Below are 18,253 nucleotides of genomic sequence, written 5' to 3'. Positions count from 1 at the left end.
AACTCGTTATTGGAGTTAATGACTTGGTTTTTCATTATCGTTACGCAGCTTTTCTACGGTATACAAAAGCTGTGCAACGATAATGAAATTGTCGTTAAGGGCCGTGGCACACAGAAAAACTTAAGTAGTAAGACGTAAGCAGTAAGCAAATTGATCAATCACAGTCGTTGATTCTTGGACTGTAAGAAGAATCAGTGACTGTGATTGGTCAATTTTTTTACTGCTTACGTTTTACTGCTTAAGTTTTTCTATGTGTCACCAGTTTAACTCCAATAACGAGTTACAAAATAGGACTACAGTGCTGGGATTCTGTAACTCGTTATTGGAGTTAATGACAGTTTCGTTATCATTGCGCAGCTTTTCTACAGTATACAAAAGCTGCGCAACGATAACAAAACTGTCGTTAACTCCAATAACGAGTTACAGAATCCCAGCACAGGTCTACTATCTTCAATTCGAGCACGTAATACGATTCAACGACAAGTCAGACATACTTATTTAAGTAGTACGACTCAACTGCCATTAGTGCCTATCTCTAATATCAGAGAATCGTGCAAAGCGATGTCAAGCGAAGCGATGGCGTGGCTGCTGTCTCTCTCTCAGATTTTTCTCTGTTAATACAAACGAACTTCGTGAATGGTATAAAGTTGTCACCTAATTTGAACACGACTGAGTTATTATGATTTATTTATTAAAGCCAAAAAAGAAAAACGAGTGAGCAATGCACACAACTGACATCAATGTCTTTTATATAATTTATAATCAAGCGGATATTGAGACGAAGAAACGATGTAAGTTATTTAATTTTTGTATATAACATATTTATCAATTATTAATTTATTATCAATTAATTTTTTATTTAACAACAATGCAGAATGCCAAAAATAAGAACAATAAAAAAAGCATCAGCAAGAGGAAGAATAAGAGCAGCACAAGAAAGTGAAAGAGCAGCACAAGAAATTGAAAGAGCAGCACAAGAAAGAATAAGAGCAGCATAAATAGATGCAAAAAGAATGTCATTAATTTGTAAGATACCACATACATTTTAGGTCAGTTTGTCTTTTAAAATAGTAAATATATATATTAATTATTTTGATGTAAAAGAATTAAAACAATTAATTTTTTAGGTTAATAATCTTACTTGAAACCACTTCGTTATACCTACTCAAACAATTTCATTATGCTGGCTGATACTTTCCATGAAGAATGAAATCTTGTTGCAGTTATTATTAGTAGATATATAGTAATTGTAGGCATTATTCACAAAAAAAAATTTCTAAATTTTATAAAAGAAGAGTCATTTCTTATAAAAGAATTTAAAACTGATTCTTGTAGCATCTGTTTTCATTTTTTCCATTAAAACAAATATTTACATTAATTATTTATATATAAACAACAATATTTATGTAAACAAAATATTTATATTACATTAAGCTTAATAACATATTGGTTTTAAATAAAATTGATATATTTAAAGTCATTAATTGCACTATAAGAAATAATTAGAAGTGGAATAATCAAGGAGAATTTAATACGGCATATGACAAAAATAAGAATGAATAAAGAAATTCCACTGACTTTGGAATGGATGCCACAGAATACGTACATACACAATTCCTTGGATCATCTGTTGCCAGAAGATCAAAATCAGCGCAATTTTGTATTCATAAAACAGGAAACAGAGTTCCTTGATAATACTTTGAATACTGTACAGAATGTTTGCACAGTGCGTCTGCATGAAATTTCATCTAAAGAGGACAAGGAAATCAAGCAACTAAATAACCATTCAAATGCGACAGTAAGTATTTAATCTTTGATTTCAACCCATTCACAATATTAGACTTTTTCAAATCAATATTTAAAAAAGAAATCAACTTAAAACTTAGTTTATTAATAATAAATTTATTAAAATTCATGAATTTGTTTTCAGCTTTCTCTAACAGACTGTCCAAGTGAATCTCCAAAAAAACTGACTGAAGTTCCTGACAGATTATTTAACAGAGGCCGTGTTGACGTGATAGAGATGTCGATGGATCCGTCTGGCTATAAATACATCTTTATTTATGAAGATCAGCAATCCAAGTTTACTACACTAAAAGCTCTACGCAGTGATACAGCCAAAGAGGTTGCAACAAAATTGTTAGATGTATTGGCGATTTTAGGGGCACCGCAGGTGCTGCAGAGTGGCAATGGATCTAAGTTTGCTAAACAAGTTGTGTATGAGTTACGTACACTGTGGAACGATTTCCTCATATTGTACGAGGACGCGCCTAAATGTGAAGTTAGCTGCAAGAATTTTAAAAGCTCGCTTGAATCCTGGATGAAAAAGAATCCGACCAGGACATGGCGTGAAGGGCTGAATTTCGTGCAAATTCTTCATAACACGACATATCGTTGTAAGAACGGCAAAGTCCCGTGCGACGTGTTGTTCGGACGAAACATGCGCGACAGATTTCCTGAAGTCGGTACAGAGACAGGTACGAAGGAAGAATGGGTCGAATGTTCGTCGAGTAGAAAAAACGAAGATACGATCGCAACAACAAGAGACACGCAGAACACATCGGATGATGTCAATGTACGGATAACGGTAAGAAGAGAAAATAATAAATATTACAGTATTTGTTATTTTTGTCTGAGAGAGAGAAATAGATACATCAATGATCTGAAATATAATGTTACCAAATATTTATATATCTTTGATAACCAAATTATTATATATCTTTGATTAACTACTAATTTTGAATATTTCAGAATGACGAAGAGACCAACAACACGCAAAGCGCACAGAGTCAAAATAAACCTACGAAGAGTAACGATTTAAACTATTTGAACGACTCCAGTCTCGTTAACATGAATGACAAAACTCTTGCAAACAATACGCGAACGATTCATCCGACACGCAGCGATGAAACAAATGTGAAAGACGAATTGAAAGTCGAGGACGCACAATCTCTGAAATGCAAATACTGTCAGAAGCAATACATGAAACTGGGCCATTTGAAAAATCATATGAGGAATCATAAGACGGAACGGATCCTCAGATGCAAACTATGCAGTAAAAAATTCAGCGTACCGAGGTTGTACGTCAAGCATATGAAGCAATCGCATGATAAGCAGGATAAGTTGCCCGAGATAGGGAGAGATTGTGCCGTCCGAAGAAGCACCAGAAGCAATGTCAACGCTGTCGCGAGAACCGATGAAGTAAAGGAAGAAGTTCAAGAGTCGCACGAGATATCAGATCTCAACGCAATGAAGGAGGATCGGGACACGTCATCGTTGGACGTTGTCGTCGGGGACTCGTGCGGCAAGACCGTGAAGAATTCGAATTCCAGCGGCCGACGGAAATTGTCCGCGGACAGCCGAGTGTCCAAGATACAATGCACTCTGCAGTGCACATACTGCAAGCAGAAGTTCAGCTTCCCGAGCGTGCTGGAGAGGCACATGCGATCGCACACGAACGAGCGGCCGTACGTGTGCGAGGTGTGTAACAAGAGCTTCAAGCAGCTCGGCCACCTAAGCCAGCACTCGCTCACGCACAATGATTATCGCTCGTTCCAGTGCACAGTGTGCGGCGTCAAGTTCGACTCCCTGGAGACGCTGAAGGAACACACGCACTCGCACCGCAGTGACGCGATCACGCCAAAGATGCGTGACGTGTACCGTTTGTTCGAGTGCGACAGCTGCAAGAAGGTCTTCACCACGAAGAGCGTGCTGGAGCGGCACATATTCACACATACACAGGAGCGCCAGTTCGACTGCAAAGTGTGCGGCAAGCGTTTCAAGCAGGCCGGTCACGTGAAGTCGCACATGTTGGTGCACACGGGCGAACGTCGCTTTCAATGCACTGTCTGCTCCAAACGCTTCAGCCTGTCAAACTCGTTGAAAAAGCACATGTACGTGCACAACGGCGAGAAACCGTACCAGTGCGACGTGTGCGGCGCGCGTTTCCTGGAGAAACGCAACCTCAACGGCCATCTGTTGACACATACCAACGAGCGGCCGTATTGCTGCAAGATCTGCGGCAAGCGCTATACTCTGGCGGACACGCTGCGCCGACACGTGAGTGCCGCGCACGAGGATGGGCGCACCTATCAATGCGAAATCTGCGCCAAGATGTTCAAGCAGCTGGCGCACTTATCGGTGCATAAGAAGGTGCACAACGACGAGCGGCCGTTCCAGTGTCACCTCTGTGAGAAGAATTTTAAGCATAAGAATGTGCTCAAGTCGCATTTGGCGATCCATGCGAACGTCCGACCGTTTGAATGCGACGTTTGCAAGGCCACGTTCGTCCGAAAGACGAATCTGCAGACGCATATCTCGTCCGCGCACATGAACGAGCGTCCGTACGTCTGCACTATTTGCGGCAAGCGCTTCAAACAGATCAGCCACTTGAACGGCCACGTGGTAGTGCACAGCAACCTAATGCCATACAAATGCGACTACTGCGACCGCCGCTGCAATCGCCTGGACAATCTGAAGAAACATATGCGTCTGCACACGAAGAACAAGGAGTAGAAACGAACACGCAGGAGGCGTCCCGTGAACGAGGCGAAGATATCGGGTTTACCTGACACGCGCAGCTGAATCTCTTATCTTTTAGGTGTATCTTATCTACAGATACTCGCCGTCTCTCGAGTAAGTTCGTCGTGTGCAATTGTAAGATTACAAGTGTGACGTTTAATTCCTCGTAGATAATAAGAGAAGTTCGACAAAAGCTCATGAAATATTGTACATCGTATTTTTTCTCTTATTACATTTGACATCACTTCCGCGTCGATCCAGGAAAGATCTTATGAAAGTCCTCGTGAAGGACTACTTGTTATATTATCGTGATTTTTTTATATATTAAATTAAGATCTTTAGTTACTCATTGTGAAACTCTTGATTGATGATGTCAGAAGCGAGGAAACGAATACTCAAAATTCTTCTGAAGTACGTCGAAATAAAAAAACATGTCCAAAAAATTACGCAATCGATTAAGCGAATTTCTAAGATACTTCAACTTTCACTTTTCTTTTGGTCTAATAGTCAATAAATCACAATCACCGTAAAATTAACGTGACAACGCGATCTACCTGTTTAATTTACCTTATAATGTCATGTTAATTTTACAGTTATTGATTATTAGGAAAATGCCCAGATTATTTTACATATCTGTTCAATCGATTGCAAGTGTCATTTTATGGATATATCTTTTCACTTTTTTCTATGTATTTTGCAAGAATTTTTAACATATATTTTCTCGTTCTTTTGACGTCGTAAATCAAAATGGTCACGGCGAGTTGCCAGGAACCTTAAGCTTCTATTTTGCTTCATCTTGTTTGGAGGACATGAGACGAATTAAATTTTATATATACGTGGCCGATATATGTGTGTCATACGTGACACAGGATGTTTAAAGAACTTTGAAGGGAACTTCTAGAAGTTTATACTGAAAATGGAATACTGTTTTTATACACTGCGTGTACTTAAAGCAGATAGATATTTAACAACAACGTTGCATTACATAATATAATGAATTGCTTTTTTTTTTTTAAGTAAATGTACTGAAATCTGTCCTGTCTTTAAAATAAGTATTTAAAGGAAGGACACTAAACTAAGAGACCCACACAGCAGGAATGTCCCAAATACATCATAAGGATATCTTGAAGATATCACATATCCCAAATATATCTTTAGGTCTTTATGATATATTTTGGATATCTCTGCTGTGTAGGGACAATATTTGGTCATAACATGTTCATACTTATTGCTCAATAAATTAATAATCAAAGCTTTCGAGTAAATCTTGACGATAGCAAAGCAGTACACTTTGTAAGCTCGATAAGCTCCGAGTACATATGTAAGTTCACCGCTGCAATATATGAGAAACATATGCAATAAAAGCAGTTTCTTCTTTTACATAAATGCTGTGCATTAATTGGATTCGACTTTTGAACAAGAGCGCGAAATGACTGGCGAATATGACTTCGCGAGTGTCAACGTCGAATGACTGTTGACCTCGTCTAGTCATTATCAAATATCTATAGTTATCGCGAAACTGCGCAGCTACTCAGAAAATGTACATAAAGCTGCGCGAGAACGCGCGACAGTCGCGTGTGCAGCGCAACGCGGTTTGTATCGGTAGAAATGGGGTATAGAAGGGGGTTAGGTCTCGGCACGTTTTTCACCGTGGTGATCGTGCTGGTGGCGATATACTATCGCAACACCGACGACGTGCTGCAAAAGCGTCTGCTAACTTTGCTGCACGGCCTCGAAAGGCTCGAGAGCAAGCACGTGATCACTAGAAGGCCGAAAGTCGCGATAGGTTATGGCGTTTGCACTGACGTGTTCATCGACGCGAAGCATCTGCTCAGATACTCGGATGAGGTCGGCCGGCCTGAGCATTTCGACGAGATCAACACCGAGCTTGAGTTACTGAAGAGCTTCGCCTATTATTTTCGCCATGGTGCCGCTGCCGAGTAAGTCCTAGCCGAGCTCCAGATGTGGCTTGTACGAAATATCCTAAAAATTCGTATAGATTAAAATGCATTGATGTTTCACTTGATAATTTATAAATTGTACTTATCACCTGTTTCTATACCGTTATTGTCGACAATTTTCTTGTAGACGATACATGGCGAACAGAACTCTGTTCGACGAACTGGTGTCAAAGGCGCGTTCGTTTCCTTCGTCTTATTCGACAATCGGTGGGAATGCGGCTGTCATGGCAATGCGATTCGCGAGAGAAGGCTGCGACGTGACACTCGCGGCTAAGCTGACCAAATCCCTGCATCAGATGATCCCACAGATGATAAAAGTCGTGGGTGGTGAGGTAAAGCGCGATGATATTCATCTCATCATGGAATATAAGCATGGTGAGATGTGGGGCCCTTATTCCAGCGCAAGAGCAAACAGGTACTTGACAGAAAAAAAGCTCATCCTTTTTTGTAGAACTTCATAAGTTGGTATATATTGATATAATAAGTTAGAATAAAACAAAATATACTTGTTTTACTCTAACTTATTGCATCAGTATATATCAGGAAGTTCTTTGAAAAAGAACACACATGTATAAATCTTTTATACATATATTACATATAAAATCAGTCTAAAGTTATACCCTTTTGTCTTTTTCTCAGATATATTATTCATAATGACGTGAACAATCCAATGATCAGCTCGTTTGACGCCTTCAACGAGGCTCTGTCGACTTATGACCCTGATTTACTAGTAGTTAGTGGCCTCCAGATGATGGATAACTATCCGTTTCGGGAAGGTAAACTTCTTTCCATTGCCAGATGCGTCGACTTTATATTAAAGCAAGAACGTTTAAATCCCATATTATCTTTGCAGACAAACGCAAAAGTCTGCTGATGAATGTGAAGCGTCAGATGATGGAACGACCAAGTACCACCAGAATTCACTTCGAGATGGCCTCGTTTGCCGAGGACAAGCTGTTTTTCGAGCTGTGCGACTTAGTGGTTCCCTTCGCCGACAGTTTGGGCATGAATGAACAAGAAATAGCAAATCTGTACAATACCATGTATTACGGAAACATCTCGCTGGTGGCCAATTCGACTCCACGAGTCGCCACGGTATTAGATCAGATGAGGACGTTGTTCAAGCTCATACGCTTGAGAAGCAAGTCGATCAAAGATGCCAGGGAGCTCACGAGGATTCATGTGCACACGTTGGCGTACCAGGCTATATTTACTGTCAAGGATTCCGTCTGGAAGAATACGATGGCTGCTGCAGCCAAGGCGTCGCTCACTGCACACAGACACGTGTGTGCAACGAGTAACGTGAGTGTCGCTTAGATTTAAAATGTTAAAAGGAAATGATTTGAAAAAAATAGCTTTCAGATATCTACGTTTGCTTGCTAATTATAAAAAATAGTTTCCTACAGTTAACTACTTATTATTCTAACATTTAGAAGATCCAAAACTACCGATATCCTCAAACAAAACGTCAATAATTGTGAATTTGTCAAATTTTTAATTGTCACAAGCAGGTTGCTGTAATATTTGCATATCAAACGTACATTCACATCTGATTAAACCTGATTAATTTCGTATTATACAGGTCGATGTGAAGAAAGCAACATTGATCATGGACGACAGCTTCTCCACGTCTATCGTCGACGGTACGCGAATAGCGCTGAACATCGATAAGCCGGTGTCTTGTTGGGATGAGGTACTGAAAGTCGAACAGGAGAACATTGCTATTCAGGTGTGCGTAGCGCCTGTGTTAGTTTGCACGCAAGCTAGTCAGACAGCGGGTGGCGGTGACAATATCTCCAGCGCAGGCTTAGTGCTTCAAATCTAAAGCACGGACTTCGTCGCCGATTACGGCGAGATCACTATACACATCGACGTCGTCGCGAATCATCTCTCTTTCTCGCCATCGTGTACACGTGTAGACGAACGAAAATTCTAAAGTAGGCCTCTCTTATTTCCGTTAATAGCACGCATAGATCGCACGAACGATCGATGCTCATTCCACACAGTTTTCGCATTCCATTTTGCCGTAAAATAATAGAAACTGGACTATTATATATTTGCTCTAAACCAGGGCTCGGCACATTTTGCCCATTTCGGTCGATTCTCGGGAGCTACGCTTTTTTTCTCTCCCTTGTCACGCGGCGGGCCATGCAAGTGACAGTCGCGGCCAGTCGCGACTCCAAGCTTAGAGGCACGACCGTCACTTTTTAGGCCGCGCGGCAAGGGGGAGGTAGAAGGCGTAGCTCCCGAGAATCGACCGAAATGGGCAAAATGTGCCGAGCCCTGCTCTAAACAATACGTGAAACATCTTTTTCATTGCCGGTACAATTGTACGCGTTAACGAACACTCTGCCTATTACGTGTCGATAGTGATTAATATCTGCGAATATCGCTCTCGCATTGACGTAGACTGATTAACTGAACGAAGTTTATTCCGATATTGTAGTGCGGTACTGTACTACGTAAGCTAATCGCGCAGCGCTGTGTTAGGGTTAAGCGATATCGTGGATTCACAAAAATCGCGTCTCGAAAAATCGCGAGGAACCTCATCTTGAGCGTCGAAGACTCGAGTGTACTCGTAACAGCAATAACTCCGATAATTACGAAACGACGGAGATTAATAGGTACTACATACGTCGACTTAAAAACAAAAAAAAAAAAAAAACACGGCAAGAGATGTGATATTATCTTAAGAAACCGATCGAAAGATATTAAAAGCGAAGAGTAATGAGACAGAGTGATTCTTTAGAAAAAGGATGTTTTAATTCGAAGGTAAACGTTGTCTGTGTATCTTTTTGAGCGCACGACACATTACATTCCAGTGTTTGAGCGGCCACTACAACCCTTTACGTATAAAAATCGCAACCGATTGATGATGAAGGTAGTGGCATGTTTGTTTTACATTTAAAGTTTGGTATTGTACATATATGACGCGAGCTTAAATGTTACGGGCTTGCAATATGAAAGAAGAATATATAATACGTTCGAGTGACACAATGTGACATGTGTGTGTTCCTTTTATTGACATTACATTTCTTGTCTTATCATCTGACCTTCGCAACGCAACGATAAAGATAAAATCGTTGGTTAAATCGTAGGTATTTCCAAGAACGTGTGTAATATTTCCTCTTATATAGCCTTGTATTAATACGTAGTCAAAATTTCAGACCACTGGACATTATGTCTTTGTGGAGGAACAAATAATGAAAAAGTGATTTGATGAGGATTGCATAAAAGTGCGTCGGAAATACCAAGATAGATATCGCCCACGAGAAATAAGGGAGATAATTATCTTATCTTAACAAAATAACAAATGTTACAATCTAACAGACACATTCGTTCAAAGTTTTACTGCATATTGTTAAGTAATCTTTACATCTTAATCTTTTTTTTTTATGCATCCAATGTGTGTATGTATGTATGTATGTATATATATACATACATATATGTATGTGTATATATATATATATATATATATATATATATGTGTCTATATGTGTGCGCGTGTGAATGGGTATACTCACACCGCCTTTGCTCCCTTTTCATTACTTATCATGTGGTCGAGGTCGTTACACGAAATACATTGCGAATCGCCACTGTCGTAATATCTGCACATCGTTTATCGCGTGAGATATTATCGAGTAAACGATAAATTTGTAAGTAAATTAATTGCTCTCTATCGGTCGACGAAGATAAAGAATCGCACGTGACCGATAATGCGTGTGCCTATGATCTACAGTATCGTATCTCCCTCGTCTATGCCTAACATGCGCAGATCGTCTGGACCAGGTTGAGTATCTGCTTCAGCCTCTGCTTGCATGATTTCTGGCGGCGGTTGATCCATGTACTCGGGACCGTAGCCCACGCAGCCAAGCATACTGTACATAGATGAGTACATGACGTTGGTCTCTTGGTGACTTTGCTGCTTGGTTTCCGCGGTCTCTTCCTTGGGGAAAATGATGTTGAGAGCCTCTTGTAGATCGTCCGGTAGCGGTATACTAGGATCTGCTGGTCGCTTCTCACTTGGCTCCGGTATATCGGCCACATCGGAGTGCACCGCGCCCTCCACCGACGGAAGCGGCGGTGGCGGCGGGTTCTGATGATTTGGCACGAAACCAGCGGCAGCGTTTGGCAACTGCGGCGGTGGTGCCGTCATAAAAGCTGGCATAGTTTGACTGGACGGCCGCACCGGTTGATGAGGTGGAAATCTTGGAGGAGCCTGGACAAACGGCGGCGGAGTGGACATAAACGGTGGCGGCGGGCGATTCGGTGTAAACTGCGGAGGTGTGCTCTGCACTGATCTGCTTGGCATTGGTTGCTGTTGCTGGCTCGCTGGTGTGTAGCTGGGCGGCGGCCTGTTCAATTGCGGTGGTGGAGGATGCGGGGGGAGCGGCAACTTCGACACACTCGGTGACTCTTGTTGTTGTTTCTGCTGCTCCACTATCGGTTGCTCCTCTATAACTGTCTCTTCAGATTGATCGTCAATTTCCATATCGACTACCTGCTGGGTCGGTTTGCTCTCATTTAGCACCGGCGGCGGCGGGGCCACCAAGATCTTCATGGGTTGGCTTGCCTTGTTTGTTGGTGGAGTTACACTATTTAAGCTCACTGGAGTTGCTAGCTTGGTGATGTGCACCACACCAGGAGGATTGATGATCTCATTGGGCACCTTCGGTGTATCTTCGAATTTGCTCTGCTGATATGGCAACGGCGTGAGATCTTTATCCGGCAATTTCGGCTCCTCAGCTTTCTTCTTAAATAACGGTAATCTACCAATAAATGGTAGCTTGCCCTTGGATACCTGCGGAGTGGACTTCTTCGTTGGAACAACGTTCTTCTTCGACTTGGATGCTGATTCGTTCGTTTTCTTCTCGAATTTAGATTCATCATTCGAAGAATTGTTCTCTTCTCTTCTGTCCTTGCTATATTTGTCGTAGTTCCTCTTGGGACTGTCACGCCAACCTCTCTCGCGCCTGGGCGAGTCGTTGCTGTCTCGTTTTCGACGATCGTCATAGTAATCGCGATCTCGATCTCTGTCTCGATCTCGGTCTCTTTCCCTATCCCTATCTCTGTCCCGGTCTCTATCTCGGTCACGTCGGCTTCTTCTTTCGTACCTGCTGTACTTGCGATCGCGATCGTCCTTGTATCGATCCCTATCACGATCTCTCTCTTCCTCTTTGTCCACTGATTTACTGCTACTTTCAGGTGGTTTCACTGTCATGTTCACCTGCTGCTTCGTCCAGAAGCCCATGTGCGGCTTAGGCATTTCCTCTGGCTTCGGCAGCTCGATCGGCTTGTTTACGATATGTGGCTGCGGTTTCTCTTCGTCCTTCTTTATCCAGAACGGCTTTGGCGGCTCTTTCGGACCCCAAGCCTCCAATTCCTCCGATTTCTTGGAGAAATTATCCTGCTGCAAATCCTCCTCGTCTTCGATCGTCTTATCTATTTTGCGGCTGCTGATGCTCTTTATCTCCTCTTCTTGTTTGGCTTTTAGCTTATCTCTGATTGAGTTCAGAAGTTGTCTGTCGTCCGATTCCGATGGGTGTTGCTCAGAAGACGGCGATTGGCTCACCTGCACAGCCGATTTCGACCAGTGGCTCTTCAGTTTCAAACGTGGATAATCAATTTCTTCGTTCAGAATCGCCTGCGTCGAGGCTTTCATCTTGTTTCGCATGGCCACGCGTATACTCTTGGTGGTATCCTGATCGGATTCGGTGTCAGAGTTGTCCGACTCGCTAGATGTTTCACTCGCACTGCTCCTGTTCCTACGTTTTTTGGCTTTCTTCGACTTCTTCTTGTTCTTCTTGGATTTCTTCGACTTTGTTGGAGGCTCGTCCTCCTTTTGCTTCTGCAGCTCCAGTTGTATTTGTTTGTGCTTCTCCTCGGAAAACGCCTTCTCACGATCGGCCATCCAATCAGTCTCCCAATGCGGATTCTGTTCCACGAACCGCTGAAGTACACAGTAATGTTAATTAGGTCAATTTGTGTTCTTTGAATAATGTATTGCATTCAATTTTATTTCTTATGTATTTTTGTTGTACTTATTGATGATAGGAATGAGAACATTAAAAAGCTATAAACTGCCCGTGAAACTCAAAATGAGCCAAAATGAAAAAATATGATCTATTTTTGATCTAAATATGAAATATTTTTCGTACTTCTACATTTGTGCCAAATTAGAGAGAAATCGGAGTGTATCTTTTGGGTAGGTTTAATAAATAAGTAACTACTTATAGTAAGTACTTATAAATTACTTACAGAGAAGTTCTCGGAATGCCGCTTGGACTTCAGATGTAAACTAGCGCAATGAAGATCCCCGATCCATGAATCGCAGAGTTTGCAGTACCACGCTGTTGCCGCACTGAAGAACTGCAGCCCTATAATCAAATATACATGCAGTTAGCATTATTTAAGCTTCGAAGCGGGTAAATCGTTATAAGTTCATAGAGAATGACCTTATGCTCTGCCACGACACATTCATGTCACTGAAAACAAAAATAATACATTAAAAGATATTCGGTAAAATGGCCGATTATATTAAATTTTCTTGCATAAGTCCCACGATGATCTGCAGAACAACAAAGGGGAGGAAGGGAGAATCAATTTTATTTCTCACACAACTGTTATCTACATAATACAAAATAATAATGCATATAATACACTGTATATATAAACGTATATTACATTCTCATTGGAACATATTGCGATTGCTCGTTTTCTCTCAATTGGTCTGACAACTTGGAACTTCCGCACGTGTAACTTAAGTGTGGCAAGAATTATCCGATTTATACGGAGGAGTATTCGCAATATATTTTACAAGTGATTAATATACAATTTTTGTTTATAGTACAAACAAATAAATAGCATAACTAAAAACATAGCCGAGTAACTGTCTTCGCGTATAACTTCACCAAACTTACACATTTGTGTATATAAATATATACATCTCATTTATAAGCATGGCACAAAATACTTTATATGTCATTACTTTCTGCCAAGTAATGCACTCCACAATGGATCAGATCTTGACAGATTTAATCCTGAAGACAGTTAAACACCCTAGATGGTCGGGAATCGAGTAAAAGTAGCGTAAAGTGAAATAGACAATAGACATATGATTGCGATAAAGTGATATATTGCCTGAAAGTCTCGGAAAGTGCGCTTCTTGAATCCACTTAAAATCCAATGCATCGCTGTGGTGTTTGTGACATTGCTTGAAAATATGCTGCCGACTAAAGCATCGATTATACAATTACGCGTTTATTAATCATTTACGCATTTGTTGCAATTTTTAGATATACGCCAATATGTAGATCAAAATCACTGGCTCTAATATCTCATTCGTACAATCACGAAGAAATACAAGGGCGGACAAATTTTCAAGCAATCTGTAATTGTTGATCTCTTCAATACATACCGAACACCACAGTTATCTGTGCACAAGCTACGGAATCATATTCTATTAGTAATTGCCCACTGTAATTGATCGTACCTTTGATAGGTGTTCTTTTCGTCGGCAGGCCGGGATAATGAAGTACTTCCTTTTCTGTCCCCTCGCCATTTCGTTCATGCCAAGGCATATCAACTATCTTGCGTTCCTGTTATATAAAAGATACAATATTAGCGAGACTATCTTAACACTAGGCGCAAGAAACTCGGTACTTTCTGTTTCTTTTTCGATAATAGATATTGTGATATGGTACATTAATCACACTCATGTACCAAGTACCTGCTTGTTGATTATATTGTGCAATATATCATCCACTTACAAATATATAGTTTGAACTACAAATACACATAGTCTCAATTATTAAATCCGTTTGTTCTCTCGCAAAATAACACATATACATAACCTTTTTTCTCTTTTACCTGTTTTAGTGACTAATAAATATTATTTATAACAATGATTTTCACACAAGAGTCTGTCTAAAACCTAACTTTCGCTAATTTCAGGCATTTAGTTTCTCCTTAGGACGAATATATCGGTAGAAAATGTTACTTACTAAGCATGCCTCTTTGTGCTCATTGCTATGTAGATGATTTAGATACTCCTTTGCTGTCTTAGGAAAGATATCGCAGACTTTACACCAATGCATTTCGGGATCGTAGTGTACGAAATTGTACATTGGCTTATCCTCCGACGATCTTCTCTCCCTAATATCTCTTTCCGCTTTGGATTCTTTATCTGAATCAGAAGCAGACGACCTGTCGGGAGAAGGGGACTTCCCTTTCGGGAAATCCTCTTTCGGACTTCTCGAGCGTTTTAATTCTAGTTTAAACTTGTTCTTCAAATCCTCCACGGTGACTTTGTCACCGATAATGCCAGTGAGCATGTCGATGACGTTGTGAATAGATTTCATTTTATTTTGTATCTCGATCTGCAAGTACATTTAAAATTTCAGACATTCAAATTACATAAAGCATACGTGATGAATCAAGTGCTTGGCTTACCTGCAACTTTTGATTTTCTTTTATGATACGGTTGTTCTCACGCCCACCTTCCTTGCCTATCTCATCACACTGTTGACGTAGAATTTCCAGTTCACGTTGCAATGTTGTCGATTTCTTAACATATTCCTCACGTTGTTTCCCCAATGTCGCTTTCTGTTGTTTTACTTCAGCTGCGATTGCTGCTAGGTGTTGAATTTGAAGAGAGTTTGAAGATTGCACATATCATTGACTTATTAATATTTATATATGCAAATTTTATTATGTACATAATAAAATTATTTTAGTATACTATAATATGCAAAACATTTATGTTATGACTAACTTTATCAAAGAAATAATAGTGTGTATTGTTAATCTGTATTCATTAAAAATAATTCAATTTCATTTTTTTAAAACATACCTTCCTTTTTGACATCCTCTGGTCTCGTTAAGGATGTCACTAAGTTTGAAGAACCGCTATCAATCGGTCTCGATGATTCTTGCTGGGGTGTCAAAGACGGAGGTGGTGGTGCTTGTTGGTTGTTATACGATACTTGACTTCCTTGCCAGTTGGGTGGCGCATAATCCTAACAGAATAAATGCGTCCAATTAATTTCAAGTATTACAACGGCGTTCTTATCGACCCTTACCTTCATCGGACGATATTCAAATGTCAGGACTTTGGCTAATACATGGAAGAGTCTTGAAGATGTAACGTCTGGTCAATATTACCGAGCTTCCAATGCCGATGCCAGTAAAATAAATAACGCGGATGTTATATACTTACTGGAGGGATTCACAATTGCGGTTGTAATGTAACGTCTTGGAGGGACAAAACGCCACCGAGTATAAATCATAATCGGTAGCAGAATAGTACAGCTATTTTACATAACGTATGTACAGTTTGAAGAACCCACGAACATATATACCCAATCGACTCAACTACGCATTTTGACACCGCAGACGATTCCTCTTAGACACGGAATCGCCCAGACAGCCATCTTTTTAAAAACCCCTGCCCAAGAGCATTCAGTCTTTCTCTAAAGTGAAACTTACACTTCGATAGCCTGCAGGTTGCTGGTAACTGTAGTCATAACCTGAGCCATAGTTGTAACCATAGTTGTTATATCCCTGGTTATAAGCTGATATAGGTGGCGGTGGTTGACTCGTGTTTGGTGGAGGTGCCTGTATATGAAAGTATAAAGCAAATATATGTAAAAAATATATAATAAACAGATAAATGAAATCAATTGAATTACAATCATACAAAATGAATTGATAAATTGTGTCAATTACAAATCAACATATTTTACTCCTATCTGTAAATACCTGGTATTGATTATGTACCGCTGAAACATATCCTGTAGAACTGCTTGGGTTGGGCACAGAGCTCTGCGACTGAGATGGTGGAGCCTGCTGCTTCCAGTCCTGGGATCTGCTGGAATCTTTTCTTCTTCTGTCTCTAGAACTCGAACGAGATCTTCTGTCCCTGGATCGAGACCTACGATATCTGCTTCGCCTGGGAGATGGTGAGCGATCATACTTCCTTCTTCTTCTATGCGAGGAATCATCTGAATCAGCACTAGGGCTTCTGGGACCCTTACGTCTTGGTTCCTGATCCATACTGATTGCTTACTTCGAAACCTGCAAAAGAACTCAAAATGGATTTACCAACTTACCAAAATAATATTAATATATACTTTGCACAATATTCATCTCATATTAATATTAAGGTTTAAGGCAAGCTTGTGATATAAAATGTTTATTTGCATATATATATATATATATATATATATATATATATATATAATATAAGTACATATACACATCATACATATATATATATATATATATATATATATATATATGTATGTAGATAGTTAGACCACACATACAAGAACTGCGAGCGTCGCGTTGCAGCCATTGCTATCCTTTTGTCGCGTGACGACTCGGTATTGATGAAAGCGATTTACTAATGCGACTCACCTCAGATCCGAAGTCCTCAACAGATTTTGTAAAACAGGTGAACCAGATGACGAGTTAAGTCCTACGTATGTAAAATTGCAAGAAAATGATGACACACTGCATACTACGTAGATAAAGATCTCAAAATCGAAGTAACCAATATTAAGTGAGACACGATGGCCATTCACGTTAACATGCCGTGATGATATATAACTTAGTTGGAATAACTTAAGTTTCAATTGAAAATAAAAAAAGATGGTGGCGGCTCGTAGCGGAGGCTTTGGAACTAGAGATATGTTCTTTTTATGTCCATTTCTAACAACTTTGATTAATTTAACTAGCTGGTTATTTCAACGAAATTGACCAATCGCATCTATCAATTCTGATCAACGAGAAATGCGATTGGTTGATTTCGTTTGAATAACCAGGGCTGCTATTCCGTTACCGTTCGGACAGTTGTCGAATCGGTAGGCGTCGTTGCGCAGTTTTTCTGCGGTATAAAAAGCTACACAACGACGCCTACCGATTCGACAATTATCGGTACACGGGAACGGAATAGTATCCCAGCTAGTTAAATTAACCCAAGTTGATAGAAACGGGCATTAGTCCCAATCCACAATAGGTAGTTAAGCCTTAAGAAATTGACCAATCACAGTCAAATTTGAGGAAAATAATTTTTAAGACTTAAAGCTTACTACACCTATTGTAGATCGGGACAAATGAAAATGAGAAAAGTGAGTGAATTCACTAGACCAATAAACTTGTTAACCAATGAAATTATAAATATCTTAGTAAAATTCGCTCACTTTTCGTTATTTCATTTCTCACACAGAACCGTAATAAGCTCCTAAGGTATTTTTAGTTTCGAAATCTCCGCTACGAGTCGCTACTGTCCTTTCTGAAGATTTGAGGTTGTGGTACAAAACATGTTATCCCAGCAAACACAATGTTACATGTAACGTACGTGTTAGTTGTAATTTCCTACTTAACAATATAACTGTTACATAAGACACATGTTATATAACAATTATATTGTTGAATAGGAAATTACAACTAACATGTACGTTACATGTAACATTGTGTTTGCTGGGATTTATCTTAAGTATGTAATCTAGAGATCGGATAGGCAAGTACCTAGTACCTAGTACCTAGCCTGCATACTTTTATTGTATATCCTTTACTTTAAGATAATAATAGTAGTGTTACTTAAAGATGCCAATTAAATACCCAAGAATTCCATAATTGATACTTGATACTTGAATAATTAAGGAGTCCATGTTTATTTTGTTCTAATAAATCGTTTTCGCTTTGTTTTGTTATTCCATAAATAATCAAATTTAAATGTTAAGTTTATATATTGTATAATATAGTAATAG

The 18,253-nt window shown here is 39.9% G+C and overlaps 3 protein-coding genes and 1 long non-coding RNA gene across 6 annotated transcripts; 2 read left to right on the top strand and 2 right to left on the bottom strand.

Annotated features, from left to right (window-relative positions):
* Positions 1 to 633: 633 nt before the first annotated feature.
* On the top strand, positions 634 to 5,907 carry LOC116851787 (zinc finger protein 726-like). The gene is made up of 5 exons (XM_032831580.1): positions 634 to 791; positions 875 to 1,049; positions 1,128 to 1,798; positions 1,931 to 2,587; positions 2,752 to 5,907. The coding sequence occupies exons 3-5, from the start codon at positions 1,541 to 1,543 to the stop codon at positions 4,513 to 4,515; spliced, it is 2,679 nt and encodes an 892-aa protein (XP_032687471.1). The 5' UTR covers positions 634 to 791; positions 875 to 1,049; positions 1,128 to 1,540; the 3' UTR covers positions 4,516 to 5,907.
* LOC116851800 lies at positions 5,507 to 6,731 on the bottom strand. The gene is made up of 2 exons (XR_004379645.1): positions 6,584 to 6,731; positions 5,507 to 6,504 (listed from the first exon to the last, which is right to left on the bottom strand). It is a non-coding gene; the product is annotated as an uncharacterized LOC116851800 (long non-coding RNA).
* On the top strand, positions 6,041 to 8,540 carry LOC116851794 (ADP-dependent glucokinase). The gene is made up of 5 exons (XM_032831589.1): positions 6,041 to 6,461; positions 6,610 to 6,897; positions 7,122 to 7,258; positions 7,336 to 7,784; positions 8,065 to 8,540. The coding sequence occupies exons 1-5, from the start codon at positions 6,130 to 6,132 to the stop codon at positions 8,305 to 8,307; spliced, it is 1,449 nt and encodes a 482-aa protein (XP_032687480.1). The 5' UTR covers positions 6,041 to 6,129; the 3' UTR covers positions 8,308 to 8,540.
* A 683-nt stretch (positions 8,541 to 9,223) lies between these two features.
* Positions 9,224 to 17,099, bottom strand: LOC116851770 (zinc finger matrin-type protein CG9776-like). 3 transcript variants are annotated; one of them, XM_032831564.1, is made up of 9 exons: positions 16,899 to 17,099; positions 16,260 to 16,556; positions 15,969 to 16,097; positions 15,334 to 15,499; positions 14,934 to 15,115; positions 14,486 to 14,860; positions 13,975 to 14,080; positions 12,741 to 12,859; positions 9,224 to 12,432 (listed from the first exon to the last, which is right to left on the bottom strand). In XM_032831564.1, exons 2-9 carry the CDS (start codon positions 16,533 to 16,535, stop codon positions 10,216 to 10,218), a joined length of 3,570 nt encoding a protein of 1,189 aa, XP_032687455.1. In that variant the 5' UTR covers positions 16,536 to 16,556; positions 16,899 to 17,099; the 3' UTR covers positions 9,224 to 10,215. The 3 variants fall into 3 exon arrangements, with proteins under 3 accessions (XP_032687455.1, XP_032687441.1, XP_032687447.1); XM_032831550.1 differs by having other exon boundaries at positions 16,242 to 16,556; positions 16,899 to 17,098; XM_032831556.1 differs by having other exon boundaries at positions 14,934 to 15,112; positions 16,242 to 16,556; positions 16,899 to 17,098.
* Between the last annotated feature and the right edge of the window lie 1,154 nt (positions 17,100 to 18,253).

This window comes from Odontomachus brunneus, unplaced genomic scaffold (genome assembly GCF_010583005.1).
Source record: "Odontomachus brunneus isolate Ranch 3 - 2012 unplaced genomic scaffold, Obru_v1 Obru_scaffold_006, whole genome shotgun sequence".
In the NCBI taxonomy this organism is placed as follows: domain Eukaryota; kingdom Metazoa; phylum Arthropoda; class Insecta; order Hymenoptera; family Formicidae; genus Odontomachus; species Odontomachus brunneus.
The sequence above is the reverse complement of the archived record's forward strand: the minus strand, read 5'-3'. Positions and strand labels throughout refer to the sequence as shown.

Excerpts from the sequence above, each read along its gene's own strand:
- LOC116851787 (XM_032831580.1), top strand. The coding sequence starts at position 1,541 with ATGACAAAAATAAGAATGAATAAAGAAATTCCACTGACTTTGGAATGG. Across the intron at positions 1,799-1,930 it reads ATAACCATTCAAATGCGACA|CTTTCTCTAACAGACTGTCC; the intron begins GTAAGTATTTAA and ends ATTTGTTTTCAG. Across the intron at positions 2,588-2,751 it reads ATGTCAATGTACGGATAACG|AATGACGAAGAGACCAACAA; the intron begins GTAAGAAGAGAA and ends TGAATATTTCAG.
- LOC116851794 (XM_032831589.1), top strand. The coding sequence starts at position 6,130 with ATGGGGTATAGAAGGGGGTTAGGTCTCGGCACGTTTTTCACCGTGGTG. Across the intron at positions 6,462-6,609 it reads CGCCATGGTGCCGCTGCCGA|ACGATACATGGCGAACAGAA; the intron begins GTAAGTCCTAGC and ends ATTTTCTTGTAG. Across the intron at positions 6,898-7,121 it reads TCCAGCGCAAGAGCAAACAG|ATATATTATTCATAATGACG; the intron begins GTACTTGACAGA and ends TCTTTTTCTCAG.
- LOC116851770 (XM_032831550.1), bottom strand. The coding sequence starts at position 16,535 with ATGGATCAGGAACCAAGACGTAAGGGTCCCAGAAGCCCTAGTGCTGAT. Across the intron at positions 15,116-15,333 it reads AGAGGATGTCAAAAAGGAAG|CAGCAATCGCAGCTGAAGTA; the intron begins GTATGTTTTAAA and ends TTCAACACCTAG. Across the intron at positions 12,433-12,740 it reads GGCATTCCGAGAACTTCTCT|CGGTTCGTGGAACAGAATCC; the intron begins GTAAGTAATTTA and ends TGTGTACTTCAG.